The sequence below is a fragment of the Tauraco erythrolophus genome, chromosome 9, assembly GCF_009769465.1.
Source record: "Tauraco erythrolophus isolate bTauEry1 chromosome 9, bTauEry1.pri, whole genome shotgun sequence".
Taxonomy (NCBI): domain Eukaryota; kingdom Metazoa; phylum Chordata; class Aves; order Musophagiformes; family Musophagidae; genus Tauraco; species Tauraco erythrolophus.
Window position 1 is genome coordinate 13,451,504 of NC_141473.1, and position 24,072 is coordinate 13,475,575.

The 24,072-nt window shown below is 42.8% G+C and overlaps 1 protein-coding gene across 1 annotated transcript in view; it reads right to left on the reverse strand.

Moving 5' to 3' along the window:
- Positions 1–24,072, reverse strand: part of SORCS3 (sortilin related VPS10 domain containing receptor 3) — a 309,066-nt gene that overhangs the window by 160,364 nt on the left and 124,630 nt on the right. Inside the window, 1 exon segment of the mRNA XM_086616318.1 lies at positions 2,783–2,882. Coding sequence (XP_086472444.1) covers positions 2,783–2,882 — 100 coding nt within the window.

Below are 24,072 nucleotides of genomic sequence, written 5' to 3' on the forward strand. Positions count from 1 at the left end.
CTCTGGCCACATGTGATCCCCCATATTGCAATAAGCAGAGATGCTGGTACCGAGAAATCAGTGTTCCACCATGACATGGCACAGCAGTGAGCAGAGAAATACAGAAGCAGCTGTCAAAAAAATCACATATTCCCACCAAAAATGTTCAAAAAAAGAAATTAAGACCAAAAAGCTTTTATTTTAAAAGAAGAAGGAAAAAAAGCCAACATTTAAATCCTCTTGTCTCATAATTGAGCCTAGGGTCATGCCACAATTCAGGTAAATGATGTTTATATAACTGGCATTTGGCTGAATACATAATTCCTATTTAACAGCTGAAGAGAGGCATTTTGGGTTTTCAAAGAAATCTGACAGGTAATTCCCACTGTAGTTCTGCAGGGTAGCTGAGAGGTAATTATCCTTCTCACTAGTAAATCAATTAGGAACGAATGTATGGAAAGCTTTTCCCCTCCTCCAAGTAACTGCTAATCCTCTAAGCGCTAATGAGCGGACAGGGCTAGCAACAGTGTGCAAACCCATCAAAAATCGACAGGAGCTGAGGCACACAGTCTGATCACTACCCAGGAGCTAGTGCCTCAGGAGAAAATAACTTGCCTGGAAAGGGTCTGCATGTGTTATTTCTGGTACCTCCCTCCCTGTTTATTGCCTCAAACAAAGACCTAGCTTTGAGGCTCACAAGAGATCACTATGTCGTGTTCAACTAGCCAGCACTTGTGCTGCTAGAGGTGAAACACAAGGGAAGTGGACTTTCTCTGCTGGAACGCAATTGATTCATTACTGGTGGTTGTCCTAAGGAGCTTAGTAAAACCATGGCATTTATTCTGCAGGCCACTGTAACAATATTCATCCAGAGAGACTTGGAGAAGAGTACAACCCAAGTGCATTTTGCACAACCTCATGAATCTCTAAGGCATGAGTGGAGAATAAACCTGATACCACTGAATTTGACAAATCGCAGATGCTCCAATCCAGTGACACCTTCTCCAGGCATTTTTCAAATGCTGCATGGATGTTTGGAATTGCTTTGACAGTCAACAAAGCAGAGTCAGCTCCCGGATCAGACAAACCAGCTGTTTAACCATGCACAGCAATAGTGCCCATATATTTAGCAGAGGTAGAAAGAATGAAAACAAGTTGTTCCCATAGCAGCCAGCACTGAAACCGGTGTCTTATGGGTTTTCCTTGCAGCTCGTTTCTCCATTTCAAAAGATTTCTCAGAAGGGAGGAGAAGAGGGAAGACAGACAGATAGGGCCAGAAATCATTTCCTTAAGACATAAGACCCTAAACAAATTTAAAACAATTTTCATCTGAAACAAGAAAACAGCAGGTAAAGATAGGTCTGCATGCCACTATATAATGACAAGTAGGTGTTATTAATAACAAAAACAGGAGAGAAAAGAAAAGACTGCTAATCTGTAAAGCTCAATAGCTTGAGAAATTGCTAGAAGATAATCACATATCCTAGTACTCCAATTTGTGAGGGAGACTTTACATCAATGACGTAGGAATTGTAACTGAGCATATTGCCTCTGTTTTGAGGTGGGTAGAGTTGCTCTGGAAACAGAATGAAGAATTAACTCTTCGGTGCCCACCATATTGGACATGGGAGGAGTGTGAAGGCCCGGAGAGCTCATTACAAAACAACTTCATTCCATTTTACTCAGAAAAAAAAAAGAAGTCAAGGTAGTTGTCACAATAATTCAACTTCTGCGTCAGAAAAAATATAAGCTGACCTCTGCCCACTGCATTCTTCCTCTCCTCTATACATCCAAACACACACATATTGTTGGCAATAGTAATCAGAGCTATGACTGCCTTAAGGTTGCATACACTGAAATCAACATCAATCCTGAAACCTCTGTAGACTGACCAGTGACGGAAAACACAATAGCAGCAATAAGAACAGTACGAGTTGCAAAATACTAGTTGGAAACCTATTGATGGAGACAGGAGATGGGCTGTTTGGAAGTCAAGTCGAATGGGCTGCACCCCATCCAAACACAACTCCACTGCCAGCAATTAGCTACGTGCTGCAGCCCTCCCACGCTGATTTCCGTGGGTAGCTGAAAGCGTCTTTGTCCCACCACCTCCCTTGAATCAACACAGGCAATAATTTTAAACCAAAAAGGCACTGAGCAGTAACTCCTGGGCTGCGCTGTGTGAGCCAGCTGCAGCCCTAATTGCATCACGTGGGAAGCGTGAGCAGGGGGTTTGAAAGCTATGACCTCATCTTCTCTCCTACACATTCAAATCAAATCTTAGGTCTCCCGCCCACTCTCTCTCAGGCATATTCTGTTTTCAGCCCCCTTACATGATGTAACCAATGAAAATGTCGTTTACATCTTTACCTCCAACTTCTAGCTAGGGAAAGCATGAAGGGGAAAAGAGTCAAACGCAGAAACAAATGCCTTTTACCCAGTATTTCTAATAATGAGACAGAGAAGGCAGGGAGAGGTGTACTAGCCAAAGCCAGTGTAAGCAAGAGTTCCAGAAACATTTGTGCAAGTTCAGCTTCTTTAAAGGTGTAACAGTCAGAAGCAAATAAAAGCAACCCTTGTATTTCTTTAACACATTCAGCAAAAGATTAAGGACTCCATCCCTATCACAAAAACAGGCATAATTCTACAGGATTCCATGGAATTGCACAGCGCAACTTGGATGGTAAATTCAAGCTCTTGTGAATTACCAATGGATTTCACTTTAGGATCATAATTCCTCTCAGAACAAACAGAATGCCGTAATTTTGTTTCTATAGCTACCAGCTCGATGGCTCTTCCTTACCTTCCTCTTGTTAGTGGGACTGACATAAAGGTAGCTCAGCACAGTCTTCAGGCCTACTTTGTCATTTAGCTTTTCATAGGTAGTGCCATAGTCTGTAGACCTGGAGGACAAAAGAGGAGACAAAAAGAGTTTACGTGGTTATTAGAGCTCAGGGGAAGGAAACGACTGTGTGAACAGATGCCCAAAGTTACAGTTTGAGTGTTATTTCCCTTAAAACTTGAGCTTTTGTGTTTCATTTGGGGTGGCCAGCAGAAAAGAGAAGAAAACTTGAGTCCTTTGGGGCAGGGTCTGTCTCTGCATCACTTGATCCTATGCACCTGGGGGCTGTGGTGCGGCCCGTAAAGACTGACTTTGGGGGCAAGCTCTGCTCTCATGTGCCACTATGGGATTGCAAATGATATCTACATGAGAGGACTCTGATCTCAGCAGCACGCTTAGCACAAATTCTCTTTTCAGACAAATCCAACAGAAGAATCCAAATTAAACCCATCAACAACAATTTTATTTAAGTAGGCTGATTTTTGACTTCGAGATGGGGATCCAAATGTGGCTCAGAATTGTAACAGCTGAACTCATGTCTAGATAAAAACGTACCTAAACTGGCATCTTGAGTCCTCAGTCACCCCCGTCCTACTCTGTGCCAGGCATTTAATTTTTCTGAGTTACAGAGACAGATTCAGGCCCCTACACTAGCAAATCCCACCCGGAGGAACAGATGATCTGGGGGTGGCATTACCCATTCGTGACTGGGGAAAAGGGCTGCTTCGTCACAGAGGGTTTTCTGTAGCTTCCTCCTCCTCATTTGTGGGCATGTTTGGAACCTCATTTTGCCCTGCTTGTTTCTCTGCTGTTTTAGTACTCTGCTTTTCCTAGCAAACAAGGTTTTTCCTACTAGAGCAAATCAACAGCTACCTACCACAGGATCCCACACCTGAAGAGCAGTCAGCACCAGTTTTCTTTAGGAGGACTATCACAGCCTGCATGAAAAGCCCACCCACCCCATTCAAACAGTGGGTAGAGCCTGGCTCCTGACCTTAGACAGCTTCTATCATATGGACAGAGCAAACACAATCCTTATCAGGTTCACAAGGAAAGACCCTCACGAAAAGCCCACCTAGACATACCTATGTTTTTATTAAGATGAGAGTTCATGGCCCCTGCCCTCCTCTCTAATCATGCTTTTACTAAACAGATGATTAGAGAACATGTAGCAATTCAGTGCCTTTCCCAGTAACTAGCTCCAGTCATTTTCTGATTTTTCTAAGTTCAGCGAGCCTCCAGCATCTGCAGTGCTTTGTGGTTCTGGCCAAGACCAATCCCCTGCTCCTTGTCTGCCTGGCAGAGAAATGGCCCAAGTTACCCTCCTGGCATCACAGCAAACAACATCACAGCACTGCGCCCAGTGGCTCAAGGCTCCCGCTCAAGTGGCTGCACAAACTGAGCGATGCCAGAACCTGCCCCAACTCCACTGCTTTCCTTGCTGCTGTTGGAGTTCAGAATGACACCAAAAGGGCTGTGCCACAAAACCAGATGGCTGTTTTCAGGCTTCCAAGTAGTAGGATCCATGAAGTCAAAAGCTTGTTTTATTACTAATGTGGCTCCAACACATTTGCTTCCCTCCACCTTTCAAGCACAATTCCTAAATGTTTTGCAAACTGCTTCTTTCCTTAAATGAGTTGAACTAACCTTCCTTCTTTGAAGACAGAATCATAGAACAGTTTGGGTTGGAAGGGACCTCAAAGATCATCTAGTTCCAACCCCTCTGCCATGGGCAGGGACACCTTCCACTAGATCAGGCTGCTTAAAGCCTCATCCAACATGGCCTTGGGATGGGGATTCCACAGCTATGGAACTTCCAGGGATAGGGCATCCACAACTATGACATCCTTAACCCAGGCGCCAAGGAGGCATCAGACTTCCCCGAGAGGAGGGTCTACCCGGCATATCGAACCCTCTGTTCCCCTCAGATGGGGCGAACATAGTGCATGGTAATGATACTCACCGGGCTTCAGAGACATCTCAAAGGATATTACAATAAATGTACTGTATTTCCATAGCACTTTCCCATCCAAAGAATCTGAAGCTCTTATCTTGCTAGGTATCAATACCACACAAAAACCTAGCAGCTTTCCCCCTCCAGCTAAGCTTGAAATTGAAGCAGCCCAATTAATAAAACTGAATAATCCAGACCAATTAATTCCACTACATGAGGCCTCCTATACATGCAAATTCAACAGGTCAGGAATCCTCAAGTAACACTAAGCTCTAAGCAGAGGGTAACACACAGATGGCAAGCACTGAGGTAATTCCTTGATCTCACCCTTCCAACAGCACTGAAGCTCCGAACAAGCCCCATTCGTGACTACACATGTACCAGCCACCAGCCAGGGAAAGAGATCACTGGTTTCAATCAGCATTCAAAGAGAATACAAATAACAGTTTAATATTCTGACAGAGCTACTTTGGTTTTGTTCTCCGAGTAATTTTCAGATCTCCCAAAATGCTTTGCACTTCTAAAGATGCAGGCTGGATGCCCTAATGACTCTTTCTCATTAAACCATTATCACTCATTGCATTTGCCCTTTCAAAAAATAGCTAGAAAGGAAGTAGGATCATTATTTCGTTAGCTTCTCTAAGGCTTTCTTTATTATCATGACAGTCACCACTGGCTTCACAGAAACATCTCAAAGGATATCACAATAATATACCGTATTTCCATAGCACTTTCCCATCCAAAGAATCTGAAGCTTTTGTCTCGTGTTAATCCATTCAAACGAACCAAGTCCCAGGGGCCATACTAGGAAATATTATCTCTATTCTAGAGATGAAGAAACTGAAAGCTTGCATAGGTAATGGTTCGTTTTTCCGAAAGCGGGCATTTACAATTAGCCATTTCAACTTCTGTAATCATTCAGCTCAATACTCAAACCTGCTAACCTCCTACCACCAAATTGCCTAATATGAAAACAGCTATTTAAAAAAAAAAAAATATTGGCTGCCTAATTTTAGCAATGCAAGCCTGAACATTTGAAGATATGTGACCCATAGGTGGAGCAGAACAGCTTTGGCTCAGCTTTTAATCTTAACTTGAACCCTTCTCTTTTACTAATTACTTATCTTTGCAGTCAAAGACTCCTAACTGCAAATTAAATAGCCCACATGTCCTTCCAGTTGCTTGACACTACAGACAGACTGGATATCATACTTTCTCCCATTCCTCTGGTCAGAATAGGATCCACTTCAAAGCACATTATTAAAGGAGTGGAGGGGAAGAAAAGTTGTCCTTATATTAAAATTACAAAAGACTTAGTGATACAGTAGGCCCTTTCCATGAGTCACATCTGAAATGCCTGCTTTTACTTTGCTTAGACCTTTTATGGCCGACTGATCCTGTCTAGCTGGTTCTCCTCTGGGTTGCTCCATTGAAGCCATCACCAGAGTCTCATCGTCTTGGAAGACTTTTATTGCCTTCAGCCTCAAGTTGATATTTGCAGATTTCTTCTAACATACACACATGCACACGTGTATGCATAAAAGTGTTATTAATAATGCTTTCACAAAACAAATTGTTGCACCTCGTTACATCGCTGGCAGCACAGAAACCGTTACAACACGGAATGGGCTCTGGCTCTACATACAAAGCGTGCGAAAGCTCAGTTCAAGCATTTTGTCCCACGTGTCCTCCTGATACATTGGTCTTACAGCATTTCATTGTCCCCTCTATCCTGCTCTCCATCCTGCAAACCAAGCTGCTGGCAATACCCCAAGAAAGGCTGCACAGTGAAAAGCAATAAAACTCAAGGGGTAGCCCAGTCTTGAATGGACCTTTGCCTAATCCAATTCATCGTTTTGGTTTTTATAATGAGCAGTTTCTACCAGCCATGAGGAAGAATCTCTTTGCTAGTCTTGGTTAACATGAAGACAGACTTGATCCAGTGCAACACAAATGTTATATTCATATAACCAAATAAATGTGAACTTTCCCTGAACAGGCTGTGGCATCGAATTCTACGTACTCCCTTTGGAAAAGCCTTTATAAACCTTTACAAAAAGGTTTATAATGTAACTAATTTATTGAGAGACTGCAAATTCTCCCATAATCATATTCTATTATAAACAGCTGGGAAAGAAAATCACCTGCTTGATTCCACTGCCCTCCCCGACGAGCTGCAATGCATTTTAATCATCGCTGCAAGTGCTGTCCCACAGTCTGGCAGAGCAGGGCTCAAGGGGCACACCCAGGCAGAGGAGCTTCTCTCTACCAAACCTGGTCATGACACTGTGCACCCAGAGCTAACAAAATCCATCTTGTTCCTGTCAGTTTGAGCCTGATTTTCCCTGTGAATCTGACAAACAGGCCTGAGCCAGCAGACTTTAATATTATGAGAAGATTTGCTCATCCCAGGGATATGAAGTAGAGGTGTGGAGAGGCAGAGGGACTGCTGTCTGAATAGCTTTTAGAGGAGTCCTCCTCTCAGATGGTTTCTATCTCAGGGTTCTGACAGGCAGAGAAAGGAGGTTTTGTTTGTTTGCAGTCTCGGCGACTCAGCTATGGAGGATAGGCTATAAAATATATATCGGTTTCTCAGGAGAAAAAGAGACGCAAATGCTGGAACTGGATGGCTGGGAGAGACAAGCCAACCTCCTGGAGTGTACATGTGCCATTGACTCACCTGTCAGGGGGTTTCTCCTCTGTGCCTGTGACTCTCCCGACTGTGTCTGAAGGCGCAGGTATGATTTTGATTTTAGATTCTCAGCCTTCTTCCTGAGATAGTGGAGTTTATGCATTCATCTCCAGATCAGAGTCCCGCTACACTCACACCCGCAGCCCCACGTTGAGAACTGCGCGGGGGCACAACTCTGCTTAAATAAGCGGGAGAATATCCCAATTTTCTGTGCACTTCAGAGAGCTACAGGAACACACAGCCCAGATTAACATCTGCTTCTCTTCTCATGTGCCTGCAAACTGTCTGCCTGCAGTGAGCCTGTCTCTCCATACCCCCCAAACAACTTCTTGTTTTTACCCACTGGCAGATTTTCTCCCAGTTTGACAGAGAAAAAAAACCACAAAACTGAGAGGAACAAACTTCCTACAAGTTTCATGAAAATCATCAGCCGGCAAAAGGAGAGCAAATTTATTAGCGCTCAGAGAAAAGCTGCAGCTTGAATCCAAATCCCATGAGACAAGAGAGCAGGCATATCTCTGAACATCCAGCTGCAGGAAAACATTCGAACACTGCTCACATATTAATACACTACAAAGAACCCAACTGCACAACACAAGAAGCCAGGCTGCCAAACTTCCACTGCTTGTGAAACAGTTTGTTTCCATCTGTCCCTTCCTCTTCCTCCCCCTCAAACTCCCCTCCCCGAGATAAAGCCCTGTCTGAAGCTACGTCACACTGAGCAGAGACACCTACTGGGTCAGAGTCCAGCTTGACCACCACTGCGGCACCTCCAAACTCTAAGCCCCTTTGGCCAGCCACCCCAGTGATCATAAGTGGTTCAGCCTCAGGCGAAAGCCGGCTCAACACTGACCCCAGCACACTGCTTTGCACCAAAAGGCTAAATGGGTTCTTACTGGAACACAGAGCCCTAAGCCAGGAACCAGCCAGCCACACAGTAATCACCACGCCGTGTGGGAAGCTGGTCCCAAAGCTGCTCCCACTAACTTACAGGCAGGGCAGAGGGCTGCTCCTCTTCCAAAGGGTATCAGTCATTTAGCAAGGTCTGGCCCTGCCTCTCCGAACTTTTTGAGATTATGCCTTTTCTTCCCTGTTGAACATTTTAGACTAGTTCCTGGCTTTTGATAACTATGGCTGCCAGTGGCTAAACATCCTCTGCTCCCAAAACCTTCTTCACATTTAGTTACAACAGAGAGAAGCAACCTTTCCTCTCTTAGGGCGGCTTATGAGCCCAGAGTCTGCCTTGGACAGCCAAATGCCTGGGAAAGAAACATGGAGTCGGCCCTGCAGCTAATCCAGCCCCAGCTGGAGCTCTGGAAAGGCAGAGTGACCACTGCCACTGCCAAGATGGGAACAGGTTCCAGTCTAGCAGTGCTGCCCCAGAAGCAGTGGACACGGTGCCACTTGCTGCTAGCCCAGCTCCCCGGGGCTCTTTTTCCTCTGCCTAACCTCAAGGCAACCAGGGGAGCCCAGATCCAGCTCTCAGCCTACGACAACGGGGCCTGATTTCACTTAAAATGAGGCAGTTCCCAGAAGGATCCACTCTTACCAGGGCAAGGCTGCCTGGCTGACCTGGTCACACATAAGGACACTTTTTTTGGAGCAGGGGGAGGATGGACACAAAACAAAAAGCCCAAACAAACAAAACAACAACAGCCATGTTGGGCTGTGCCTACTTACTAACCAAGAATATCCAAGTATCTATACTCTGTGAATCTTTTATTTAGCAGAGCACATCACTTGCTGCACTTAGAGATTGCTTTTACCCAATCATGATTTCAGAGTGTCTCTAATAAATATAAAGTCAGAATATTTTACAACCACAAACAGAAGCAACTGCCTGCCTTTGTCTCCATCTCACTAAAGAAAACTAAGGACAACAAAGAAAGTGTAGGGAAGTGAACAGATACTGAGAAAGCATACAGCACTGCTTCCTGGTATAGTTTTCCAACCTACAGCAATATCACAGACTTCCTAAATTGAAGATGATGCCTTTGTGTGCAAGAGCCATCAGTGGGCTTTTTAGTTTCATAAATCTGTCTGATCCCACAGGGAAACTTGGCAACTTCATTATCACATGTTAATAAACACCACAACTGTGTGCTGTGTGAAGAGATGCTCCCTTTTGTTTTAATTTGACAATATAATTCAGAGCCCACTGCTACCACTTAACAAAAATGAAACCATGGAGCCCCATGCTGCCATTTGTGATTTCACCGATTGTTGTCATAGTCCCCACAGATTATTTTTTTCAGACTGAAGACTCCTCGTTTATTTAGCCACTCCTTTTACAACCTATTCATATCTCTGATCATTCTATGACTACTCTTTCTAGTCCAATTACATCTTTTGTCACAGATGCCTCAGAGACCTATCTTTAACACAAGATCTTTCTTGAAAAAAAACTATCCAAGTATATGAGCAAAACCCCAAAGTATTTTAAAAGACCTAAATAAAACCACTCAACTGCTATTGTACTAAAGTTTTACATGCTCAGTACTTCTGGAACCACAATCCATCAGTTCCAGAGGGCTTTCAGTTTCACAAAGTCTCAAAAGTACCTAAAACCAGAGATCCCATTGCAGAAAGAAAAGTTCAAGTGTATCATAGATTTGGTAATTTCTCTTGGAAAATTTATATTTTCCTTCTAGTTTGCATGTCATCTAAACAGCAGAATATCCACCCTAATTTATATTATACCAGCACGCTTCCTCCACTCCCTTTCTTTTTTGATTAATGACAATTCCTATCACCAAACATCCGTAAGACTTGAAGATGACCTTTGTTGATATATTTTAATTTATAATATACAGTGAGGACTGGCAAGGCAAAATGAGCTGCCATGATGCAGTAGTCATTGTGATTCGCAGTTCAAAATTAAGGGCATAGGAGCTAACTAGGAACACTGGCTTCCTCTTTCTCTTGCAGATTCTTCTCTTCTGTTTTATTTTTACGGGAGAGGCATCCTCTCTTGTTTATTCAATATGAGTCTTTGGGAGGACTCTGGATGCTCAGAGGTTGGACAAAAGGATATAGAAAAAATAAATATATGTATATATATGGACTTTTTACAAGGACATTTAGTGATAAGACAAGGGGCAATGGCTTTAAACTGAAAGAGGGTAGATTTAGATTAGATATAAGGAAGAAATTCTTCACTCTGAGGGTGGTGAGGCACTGGAACAGGTTGCCCAGAGAAGTTGTGGATGCCCCATCCCTGGAGGTTGTTCAAGGCCAGGTTGGATGGGGCTTTGAGCAATCTGGTGTAGTGGAGAGTGTCCCTGTCCGTGGCAGGGGGGTTGGAACTAGACGATCTTTGAGGTTCTTTCCAACCCTAACCATTCTATGATTCTATTCCACCTCTGGATTTATGGGCAATAAAACACAGGAGATGTGAATATCTGTCACGTTTCTAGTGGCTGATTGCTCATCAGCATTTCATTTGATCACCATCCCACAAGGCAGGGGGACTGTTCACACTAGTCATTCCTTAGTAGAGATGACTACTCAGATGGGCATGAACAGTATCTGGAGATGCAGTTTCTGTATATTTAGCCTACAGAGGTGGCAGAGACTAACTTGAAAGCCATGTTTGCATCACTCTTGTTCTACTTGTCCTGTGGGAAACACAGTGGCGCTTTGCGTATCCCCTGCAATCACTGACTATCCAGAAAAACGTGCCATTGAGTGCCTAAATAGCATTCACCATCAGCAAACAGGTTGTCCTTTCACAACCTCCTCCCTCCTCTGCACCCAGGTCTTCCCTTACCTCAAGATACATCATTTCTGTGGAAAGGCAGAAACAGTTTCAGATCTAAAATAACCCACAGAATCACCCCAACTAGCAAGAGTCTCTTTTGAGATACAAAGGGTAGTGTGTGGGGTGTGTGCAGAAAATGGGTTTTCTTGCAGGAAAAGAATGGCAGAGAAAGCAAAGGATGCTTGGCAAAGCAGAAGCGGGAGTTGCCAGATGAAACCAAAGAACCACTTAGCACTAGAGTCTGACATTCCCTGCTCTAGGCAGCATACCTCAACTGCTGTGGGACACAGATGTGGCTAAAAGCAGCTCTGAAGCCATCTCAACATTTTGCTTCTGTCAAAGGATGGCAAAACCTTTAATCTGAAGCAGAAATAAACATAAACCAAACTGACGAATCCTAACACCTTCTGGCAGGCGAGAGACAGAACTATAAAAGTCTATGGCAAAGTATGCTCTGCTTTTAGAGAACCTGGGATCCTGATTACAGCAAGCAGGCTGCAGGTGTAGTGGTTATTAAGCATCACTTTATATTCTGCTGCAGAATAGCCCACAACAAGGAGACACAAAAGCAACAAAGATTGGTGCCTCCTACTGTGATATTAAATAGCTGCTTCCCCAGCTATAAGTAAGACTCCATCTTCCCCATACTATAGCTGTTTATCTCATCTTAAATTTAGCTGCCTACAAACTGAGTGTTTAGCTTCAGCTCCCAAGCCTGTCCGCGTTTTCTGTCTAACTATAGACAGAGACTGTTAACTTCAGAGTGTGACTCATTCATCCTAAAACAGGTAAGAATGAAGGTGTCTTCCTCCCTTCACTGTAATGGGAGGCCAGAGCAACCAACACACACACTCAACTGTTAGATGGCTAGAACAAGGCAAGGTGCATCTCACACTAAATGGATTAGAAAAGTTCATGCCCTGAGCTGGCAGAACAAATGAAGCGAAGGACTTCAGTCATCCTGCCCGAGATCAAAACTTCATAATTTGATATAGTGTACCACTGCTCTATGTTTTAAATGTTGTTATTCTATGGGGCTACGTACAAAAATTACTACCAGAAGTAGGTGCCAAACAATATTAGGACTACACTGTGCCACACAGATTCTACAGCATCACAAAGTGAAGAGAGCAAAGACACACAGAGAAATGTGGTATGGATTTCCCAATGGTTGCTGGCAAAATCAAGAATGCAAACAAAGACCTGAGGAAACGTGAAACAGCTTCTCCTCAAAAGCTGAGATAAGCACTTCCCTCCATTGCATGCTTGCTCCATTACACCAGTGATGACCTGCTGGCAGTCCTTATCATGGCCAGGTAAAGCCGATGCCCACTGGTGGAAACTGTACCTCCCAGAAGCACAAACATGGAAGCTACACAGGCATCACGTAGCATCCACATCTGCAGCCTCAGCAAGGATGTCAGAATCTGAATTATTCTCTTACTGCTTCTGACCTGAGACTAGGACACCCTAGCCCTGCAGACACCACCCAAGACACAGTTCAGTTGTTGTGAAACAGGGGTGATCTGGAGCTAAAAAAGTCTGGCTTCACTGAGGCCTCTCCTTTTTCTGCTCCGGTCATTTCACTAGTGTGAAATCTATGTAAAAGCATTACTTTTGTAAAGCTCTGAAGAACTACATCCATCATTACTCACTTTCCATTTGCATTGTCTAGAAGATCTGACATATTTATCATGTTCTTGATTCTGATGTATTCTAATTTTCCAAAGAGGTGTTTTATGCATCCCTGATAAGGCAGCACACTGATTTGATTCGAATCACTTGACTGACTCAGCAGAGATGGTCTTATCAAGGCATATTCAAGAAATTTTGTCTAGAGGACACTTTAATAGCCTCAAAGATAAAAGGCAGCTTTGATGACAAAGTCTCATTAATTAATCAGATATTAATTAGATTAATAATTAGAAACAAGGCCCTTCCCAGACCCTTTTCTACTTTTATTACTATAGCTAAAAATGCTTCTGTAATGATTCTCTTAAGTAGCTAATCATTTTAATTTACATCATTTTGTAGCAAAAAGAAAGCGCTTTGAATGTAGGATTTTCAGTTGTAGAAGTTCAATTTAACATCCATGCTATTAGGTGCATTTAAACTGGAACTTCCCTTAAACACGCATTGAACAAAATGTTGAGGGAAGACTATGGAAATGCTCCATCACTGAACTCTGCATTTCTGTGCTAGATGTGGAGGACAAAGTAGTCCTCCAAACCACTCAGAGAAATAAGTACACTTTGGGCAATACAAACTACCCTGACAGTAGGTCATCTCACTCTTCTAAGAGAGAGGGAAAAGTGACTCAAATTTCAGTTTCCCAGCTGGGGATACCAACATCAGCGTTCACTCATGCCCCCCAGGGTGGCAGCTGTGGCCTGGAGTAGCCAGAAACTTACCTTTGACATGCCATTCGCCTGTGTTGGGATCAGTGGTAGGAAGTACTGTGGGGTCATTAGATGAACCTGAGTCATCTCTAACATAACACAAGGCATGTTAACTTTTTCAAACTATCAGCAAATCTTTGCAAAACTGATGTAGTTGAAAAAGAGCGCAGTGATAGAGGTAGTTTAGTCCAGTTCCTTAGACACAGATACTAAAAATTGCAGACAATTCCCAAATCAACTTTTACAGTCAGCCTGCAACACATTCCACTCCCTACCTCAGCTGACCCCTCTCCCACAAGCCTTATGTCTACCTGCAACTTCTCTGCTTGTGGCCCACAAAGGTTACTGCCCCCAGCAGCACACCCACACAACCTCAACATAACTACCACAGAAATCCTGCCTGGCCCCAGGCAAGGCTCCTCAGCACTCTGGTTTCCCATGTATTTAATTCAGCTTCATGGGAAAAGACTGGCTCTTACTGTTTCCAAAAAGAGTAAGAAGCTCATGAGATGCAGCTACTTGAAGCTGTTGAGGGCTGACGATGCAAAAAGTCTCTTTTAGACTTAACACATCTTCACCTCCAGTCACTCTGTGACTGAGAGCCTCTACATGTTACTCTTTTACAACTAATAAGGCAGCAGCAGATCCCCAATTAGTTTAAGTCAATGTGACCTTATTACATTCAGGTGAATGAATAGTATTGGCAAATCTACAACAATTTACACAATGAAGGTCAAGACCCACTATACCCATGCATATCTATAAACATATAGACTAATAGCAACATCAAGAAGAACATGCTACCATTTGGCAAGCATTTCACAATTTCACATTTGTGAGAATTCTGCATTTCTAAGAAACTTTAGAAGTTTAAACCTGTACGGACAAGACAAAGCAATAGTGCAAGTTTGGTTTTCTTAAGAAGCAAAGAGAATTTGGAGCCATAAAAGAATACAAATAAGTCTTGGGTTAATATCGCTCTGAACAGGATTTTTGCAAAGACATTTTCTCACCAGAACAATCTCCAGCACAAGCTCTCTTTCAATAAGCTAAATAAATAAACAAATAAAATAAAACCAGCCCATCTCTGAATCTTTTCAGGCTTATCCATTCCAGTTACCACTCAAATATCCATGACAGGGCCTTCAAACCCCCCTAGCCTTCTGAACCATATGCTAATGTTTTTGAGTATCTCAACACAGACATCATAATTCACAACAGAAAAGAAGCTCTCAGGCTGGATTACACAGCTGACAATACCTTTATGTAGGTTGCACCACACGCTTTGCAGCGTGGCCTGGTTATACAGCTGGGTCCCTGGGCACTAAGGTAAGGTTGTTCTGAATGATTCCAAATTACTCTTCCTTTCTCATCCAGACAGCAAGGTTATGCCACTACATCATCTTCCAGTTCCTCGGAGCAGAGAATTTTGGTTGAGAAACATAAGGACAGGGATACAAGTGCAAAAATGGAAGAAACCAGTCATCTGTCACCCAGTTTTTTGGCTTGGGCAACAGTCAGATCAGGAGGTGGGTTAAGCCTCTCATCATACAGTTAAATCCAGTGCTACACTGCAAGTAGATATTTCATACTAGCACTGGTTTAGCGCGAGTCTTACTCATTTTCTGAGTACGAGGATTTACAGCCTTGATTCCAGTTAGCATGTTTTCAAAATGCAGACATTGAGGTCTAAGTTTGTGTCTATACAGACTTTCCAAAGAGGTAAGCTTGCTGTTTATTATCAAGGTTAATAAGTGATTGTGATCCATACAGCAGATGCTCAACATGGGGATCTCTCTCTTCCCCACCAGCTGCTTATGAGTTGCAGGCAGCTCAGCACACAACTGATTGCTCCTGCACTATCATTCCTTAAGACCTCACTGCCTAGTATCTCTCAAACCACAGTTGGCTCAAGCTTAATTTTGTCCCAGACAAGACTCCTTTTCCTGTCATCTTTTGCACTCAGAAGCTCATCTAACACAAAACACTTTGTCTTGGGAGAATAAATCTGTTGGAATTTTTTCAGACAGAAGATCAATAAAGTGGGAACAGCTTGAAAAGTCAATCAGCTTCAGCAAATCCCCTGGGAAACAGCTGGATGATTGTCATTTTAATGAAGGAATAGTAAACGGAACACAAGGAAATGCACATCCCCTTCGAACTCATGAGGAAGGATATCTTAGGCCGAGAAGCAGAGAAAGAAAAGGAAGCACTGGAAGAGACCAGTCATCTCTCTAGCTTGATAGGCTGTCTCAAGAATTAGTCAGAAAAAGCTAACAAACTTCTTCAGACTGAGAATTAGCTCCAGTACTACAATGCAGAATGATGTCTCCTCCAGGTATTAGATGAGGAACATGTTTATTTAGGCCCTGGAATACAAGGATAAATCTCTTATGCCTTTGCTCCTAAGTGGTGTACTGAAAATGTGGGGTTTATTCCTGTTAAAGATGTGACTTTTATCTAAATTGAGTCTATGAAGAGCTAAGCAACCTGCATATTATCAAGGCAAATGGAACGGGAAAGTTGTCTGTGATCCAAGGTGCTAAAGTCCTCCAGGGATTTTCTTCATGTCTTTGGATCTAATCATAATTTAACTACCTATGAAAAGGATCAAACACAAACACCCAAGATGCAGACTGGGAGGTTCACTGAAGAAAGAATTCTGTTGTACTAACAGCATTGGAAGGTATCTTGGGAGACCTGCAAGGTTCCTGCTTTGCCAAACTTCTTGTGTGGTTGTAATCTTTTTGCCAGTTAGACATGGTGACATATTTCACTGTTGTTCCAACTGTTATATTGAAATCAATATAGTTAATTTTCTTAATAACCAGTGCTGATAAACTGACATCAGTAAAGCCCCATCCTTTAGAACAAATTAATGATTTACCTAGAATAGAAAAATGAAGAGCAGACCACCTGGAAATGTGGTTTGTACTGAACAATGTGATTTGTTTGATACACAAAGTTTCCCTGAGTGATGAATACCAAGTGTGGTCAAACCAGAAAGAATAGCCTGAAACTGCCAAGGTAAAGGAAAGGTAATTCAGGCAGAGAGAGACCACAGCCACCGACTCATTGACCACCTACCCAAACTATACCACCTACTCAAAAGAGAACAATAGAAGTAGGAAACTGAGCATGCATTCTAATTTGCATCCTAGGTGAAGAAATTTTAAACAATCATTTAATAGAATAACAATGTACATGTATTAGAATAATGAATATGTTAATGTTTTGTATATAAATAATTGTTGATTTGAAACTTCAGCGTGCTGTCTTGGGACAGGCACCCACATATACGTATATATGTAATAAAAGAAAACACCTCCACTTTGTGTGTGGATTGGCATATTGCACACTAGGTGAACGAATCCCAGGTTTTGGGACAACACAACCACCTAGGTTGGAGTATGGCATCTCCCATAAAGGTTCACACAGATGCAGGTATTTCAGACTGTAAACTGATATCCACACTTTCATAGTTATGACAGATGGATTGGACTTACTGTGTCAGGTCCTGTGCCCTGTGCTATGCAAGAGCTCAGAGTACATCAACAGAGTTGTCTATCTAAGCATTCAGGTCTATGACTCTGTATGTTTGGGCCTTTGGCCATGCTTTCTACTTGAACTTGGGCTCCAGTCCCACTCAGGATATCTGCCTGCTGACAAACCAACTGTTGCTCATGTTTCTGACAGCACTCTCCATGGATCTATGCTTCAAAAAAAAAAACCAAAACACTGGAGTAGAACTCATTAAATTGTACAGTGTATCTTTAATTGTCTTCTAACCCAGCATGATTCACTCGCAGCCTCTGGACAGTTTTAAAGCAGTGGCACTTAAGTTATTTCAGTGATATTATTCAGAGCAGGAGAGAAATGGGTTTTTTTTCTTTACTCTAGCCAACCTGATGCTTCAAAAGCCAATGAGAAAATGAAGCATGATACTACATTCCTGGAGGACACCATTAAGACCCCCAGGGATACTGTCAGCATAAAGAGTTGCCCATCTTTTAGCAGGTAGATTGCAATAGCCTGTGATTAATTAGGAAATAGTGACAGCTCATCATTGGCCATTTCCTTATCCTTTTTAGCTGCCTTACCAGAAGGCACGTGGTTTGTTTTAACATCAGCTTTAACATTCTGGGAATGAATCTTCCTTCAGGCTCAATAGTAACGCTCTGAAAACAAGCCCCTGCAGTCAACAAGGATCTGATCAACCTCTCGGTGCGGGAGCAGTTCTGCAGACTTGAGTGTGCACACCTCTACAGGTTTTACTCTGAGGACAGAGGAGAAAATGAAATATACTTACAGAAGAGGAAGGTTCACACAGTGCCACGATTTCTAGCAAAAGCATTTAGTCATGACTGAGACATCAGCAAGCAGAGCACAGACATGCTGAGCATAAGAATGTGTAGGGAAAGTGGTGCATCTCTGTAGCTTATTGCAAAGAATAAGGGCAGTGATGAGTGGCCAACGCTTCAGAGCAGATGAACTTTCTTACCCTACCTCTGACCCTTCAGAACATCTCTGGGAGATCATCTGGACGGGAAACCTGCAGGATTCACACCACTGCCTGGAGTACACTGCTTGATTGCTCATGTTTTAACATTAGGCCCTCGGCTAGTATATGTCTGATAGAAGCTACTTATCCAAAGCTGGAAGCCTCAATACAGTACAGCACGCTTCTTAGAACATTCACTCCACGCAGCCCCATTACCCATGTTTAACTAAGTACCACAATGGACCAGCATCATTTAGTCAGTTGAAAATATAAACAAACAGGCGAGAAGATCTCCCACTTACAGGAAAAAGCCAAGCTTTAACCAAGCTTCCCCCATTTCGTTCCTCCCCTTCCCCCGTTTCCAATACCTCTTTAACCCCTCTGGTGTGTACGCTTCTATTAATCACAGCCCATGCAGTCAAAAATGCCTTTCCCCAGACTTCATTTTAGACACACACATTTATTTGTGCTTGTCTTAGATTTAAGGGAATACTTGCATGTTAATAAGCTACAATCACAGATCAATAAAGTTCATATCGAGACTTAAGTTCTGTGATTCTTGAAAGAGGGAACACAAAAAGAGATATTACATCATGTACCTATGTACCTATTATACAGCTGCTAAGCTTTAAAACAATGTGCTTGTAATAATCAGAGTGCCATGATGAAATAGCAGCTGTCATTTCAAGCCAACAGTAAATGCATGTTGGGAGCGCTATCTGAAGGGGTTATTTCTTTGTCCATACTTTACTACATAACTGATGCTGAAAATGGAGAAAATAATGATGAGTTTTTGCTGCAAGTCATTATTTTGCCAAGATTACGCTTTAATAACTCTAGTACACAAAATATTTTCATGAATTATTCTCCCTTCCTCACGGATGAGGGCAAACGATAAACATGGGCTTCTTTAGCCCCAACCTTCTCTCCTTTTTTTTTTTTAAAAAAAAAAATCTCATTCTTCCACTACTTATCAGTGTCACCACAGCAAAAAAAGGGGGAAAAATATTAAATACATTGCTGGGAATGGGATCTCATCCTTAATGACACCATCAATAATTGCTGTCACAAGCTAATATCAGAGTTGCAACCTTACACAGAAGATAAAGAGGCAGAGTTTTTCAGATCGTGGTTTCTAGACAAGCTCTAAATGGGATTTTGCTGCATGCTTTTAAATGCTGCCTGGTTAGCATATGGGGCCGTGGAAGCTAAAAGCAGGTTGAATTCAGACAGGGAGTTCTAAATCTAAGGTTGTCCTATGAACCTCCCAGAATGGTGTTGGATCCAGAAAGCAGGATGTAAATACAGCAAATGCTGTCCTTACAGCAAGGCTTACATCTTTGATAGCAGCTCCTTGGACACCAAGGATATCCCTCAGGCAGCTGCTGCATCACACATCAAACAGATTCCAGTAATTCCCATTCCAGTGGTGCCCAGATGTGCTTTGGTCCTTACATCACTGAAAAGTTACTGTGCAGCTAAGAGCTTGTCAGCACAATCTAGACACCATTAAGAGAATTTACACTCCAAGATGCTTTTATAACATATGGAATGGCTCCTAGTTGAAACCTGTGGCTGGAGAATTGAGGTCAACTTCTCCTCAAATATCCACGGCCTGGGGGACTTGACACTACCTGAAACCCACACAGACCTGCCCTCACGCCACTAAGCTGCAAACAAGCAACAGTGCTCCTGGTTCCTGAGAACTTCTTGTGAATATGCTGAAGGCCAGACACTGACCACCGTTATGCATTTGCACAACATCAAACCAAGAACCAGCCAGCTGTTTGAGTGCTTCTCTGCACTTTCATACTGCAACCAAGCATGCACTTCAGACTTGAACAGAGAAGGAGATAGGCTTAACTCTGCCAGCCCCAGCTTCAGCTGGGAGGTAGAAACTCCAGAGCCCAGATGTTTGAGGTCACTATGACCTCTCAGGTGACTGAATTATTAATTCCCCAATAGAATTAGTATATATTAATCAATAGAAAACAGTGGAGAGGGATAAGTATGCTGGGAAATCACCTTTAATTTTGCACTTTAGAATCTCCATGTAAGTAATACTCAGCATTGCACACTTGCACTTCTTGTTGTAAACCCTGAGAAAACTTCCATCAAGAACTTTGCAAGATAGTATTCCATTTCCAGTCTAGGAATGAAGAAATTCTTTCTGCACTCTCTTACTGACTGCCAGTGAACACTGTTCAGACCTTGCCTCCTGAACAGTCTAGCCATGCAGACTCCTTGATTTGGATGGAAACCTCATCCTGCTTTCATCTACTCTATGCTACCGCTCAGTAAGAAGAGCGCATAAATGAGTCATTAGTCACAGACTGTAATGCTCCAGTATCATAAACACAATGTAAGACATAAGTAGTATGTGAATTTGGCAGGGAGAAAGTGGAGTTGAAATCACATCTTTCCACAAAATGCAATGTTTTGACTCATCTTTTAAAAAAGGTTATGTAATGAATGAAAAGGGAAGAATAAGGTGACAGCAAAGTCTAAGCTATAGATCCCCTCAGTTCCACACACTGAACCCGAAAGCACAGTTTCACCAGTGTTAGAGTTTATTATTCTGGAGCTATTTAGACCCCACCACATGGCAGTCTGGTCCAAGTTATGTCAGGAGAGTCAATTCCAAGACTCACAGCCTCTAAGCAAGAGCACCATCTCAGAAATAGGGAGTGATTTGTTCCATGCACATAAGTGGGAGATAGGACCTGTTCCCAGCTCTGCCCCAGCACTGGTCTACCCTGCACTCCTTGCACAAGCACTGTGACTTCTGTTCATCAACACCACAAACGTGGTGATCCATGGAACAAGAAAGACTTTTGCTATGCTGCAAATAGTGGTTGTCAGGAGCCACTGCCTTGGAGAACAAAGACTCTAAATATGAGCCAAGCAGGTAAAATGATTTTCCCAATGTCGGTGTCTCACTCTGAGCAGGACAGGCAGAGTAGGTCCCATCACTCCAACAAGAACAGAAGTGGAAAAGTACAGTACAATAGTTCTATCCATAATAATGATTCCTTTGCTCATGCCTGTGCAAACTAAAGTTTTCTGCACTGCGTTACCTCCACCAGACCAGTGCATATGTAATGCAAATCAATCGTCGAGCAGTATTGGTACTACAATAATAGCTTGGAAGAACTTGTTTAATATCAGAAGACTTAGTGGAGCAGATGAATGGCTCTGACATGGTATCCATGGGATAGAAATTCAATTAAAAACTGCAAGTGGCACAGGAGTGGTAGTTATTGTTCAACATGTACCATGGGGCCTTTGCTGAAATACAGCTATTAGCTGCACTGGTTGAGAAATTCTGTTTTCCTTTATGGCAATCTGTTAGCTTGTAGAAAGTTAAATTAATAAAAGCACAGAATCACTCTCACATTACGAGAACACAGCAAAGCCAAGGGCTAGCTGTGTATTTTATAATTATGGATTAAGTGCATTATGCCAAGGAAATTAAAGAGATACCACAATTATAATAAAAATGAAAGATTGTCTGGCTCTAAAGGCTGATGGTGTGACTATCGCATGCAGCGCATGCTGGTTTGCCCATCCTTATCTCCCTCCATCACAGCTCTCCAGGATGTTAACAATTATTCCTAATGCTAGCAGCTACATTCACCATGTGTTCAGCCCTTGGTGGAGATACACTTGCAAGAAAAAGTTACCTCCTCTCCTGTTAGCACCACTTCAAATTCATCTTCTAGCTTGGGAAGTTCATTCTGCCCCCAAAGAACAAGGAAAAGAAGGATGGAAGGAGAATTTTTGGGTTTTTTTTTCCGTTTTTTAAGATAGATGGAGGACAGAGATCAGTGGAAAATAATTCCTCAAGTCTATCCAACTTTTCCCAAGTCCTTAAGATGGGACAGGCAGGCATTCTAGCATGATAATTTCCTCCTGGGGAGAGAAGAATCAGGCCCGATCAACAAGGAACTGACATAAATGTTTTTCATCAAATCTGCAAGGGAGCATGTTCACATTGCTGACTTTCAAACATTTGGCTCCAGGCTCTCTACCCCACAAGCAGAGAAAAAGCTAGGTCTGAATCACCCTGTAACTCTGAGCCCACATCTTTGCAGTTAGTGTGGTACCGCATGCGAGAGCACCCCAGTATTTCATGTCTGCTAGAACACAGCTTTCCCTGCCAACAGAAGTAACTAATGGGACATCTAAGTAACTAAATAGCCATGACATGTTTTGGAGGTGTGGCCTTGACTACCTTTTGACTTACCCGAAATCATTAGGAAGCCTGTAGCATATCAAGAAACTTCCAGTGATGTCTGGTTTCCCCAAAAGCAGCCCAAAGTGCCCAGTCAAACCACTACTGCATTTCCTCAACACCAACATGCCTTCTTTTTCATCATTCACCAGCCATGACTTCCAGATCTGAGCCACCAGTCTCTCAACTGCACCTACACCACACAGTGTCACACAAGAAAGCACTATCAGTGGGCCAAAAATACGTGATTTCAGAGGAAAGTGGCCCGGGAAAACAATACAGGCCCTTCTTCCCTGAGAGAAGCCTTCTACTCAGGCTATGCTCAAGAGCCATGACTAAATCAGACCGAACAAACTGAGGAGGAAAAACCATGTCTCTGGGCCAAACAGTCCTGGCAAATCAGCACCACAGGCCTTACTCTTTCTCTTTCTAGACTCTCTTAACCAACCCCAGCCACACTGTTTTATCTTCTGCAGACAGGACCATCTTCTCTCAGTCTATGCAAGCCTTTGGCTTCTCTCTGCAGAGATTCCCAACACATGGCATGCCTTGAAGTAGCTCAAACACTCCCTTAGATCCTTGCTGCTAATGGTGAAAAATCACCCTGTTCTTCCAAGTAGAAGACAAAAACAACCCACCAAAAAAAAAAAAAAATCAACACGCAAATCTAAATCAACACCACAATGGAACATCACAAATCAAAAAAACCCAGAACAAACATGAACACACACACACACTTTTAAAATCTGACTTTGAAATGTTGTATGATACTGTGACTATTTCACGTTTCTACCTCACAGGGTTTCCTGACCTCATTTCTAAGAGTGGACAGCTAAAGACATATTCTCAAATATGTATCCATCTTACCTCTCCTGGGCAGAAAATATGAATTCTTAACCTCCCTTTTCACTCCTTTCATAGGAACATTGTTGTTGCTGCTGTTGTATGAGGAAGCACAATTATAAATTCCTTTCTGCAAATGGAATATCAAACCTTGTAGGAATAACCTCTCATGGATGGCAAAGTTCACTGGCACAATGTTATTTTTTTCCCCTGCCAGGAGCTAGATGCATCATGCCACTCAATATTAAAACCATCTTAATGCTCATCTGTAATAACATGTGACAGCTGCCATGTTTTTAAGACTCCAAATGGAACTAGGGATCTCAAACTAGTCACTCAGATCCATCTGGTTTGACAAAACTAGTTCAGGGTACACTTGCTTTGGACTGAACACATCCTAGTTACTGGTAGCAGACATGAGCACAGTGCATGGGGAAGTAGTAAGTGGTGTGAGTACTCTGCAAGCAGCTCTTCTGCCTCCAGAGAATTAAGGTGTTATCTTAGTATGTCAGATTTGGTTTTTGTTGCTGAGTTGAGGATTTCAGCAACCAGTCTTTGCAGAGAGATTTCAGTTGCTCCCAAGAGCTCTGTTTATTACCTGTACTGTGTAAACACAAAGCCCTTTGCTCTAGGGAATGACCTAGCAGAGGATGCCATGTTTCCCTTGTACAAGAACTCTTCAAGTCTAGTGCCTTCATAAATGCTGCACAGGTGAGAGGGTGGGGAGTTAGGGAGAATGAAGGGCGCTCTGCTCCCTGTCCTTCCACACAGCCCAGCAGACAGACTGTGCTGAGAGGGAAAGGACAAGCAGGTTACCAGACAGGCTTTCAAAGGAGAGATCTCTGAAGGTACCCAGACATACTGGAGA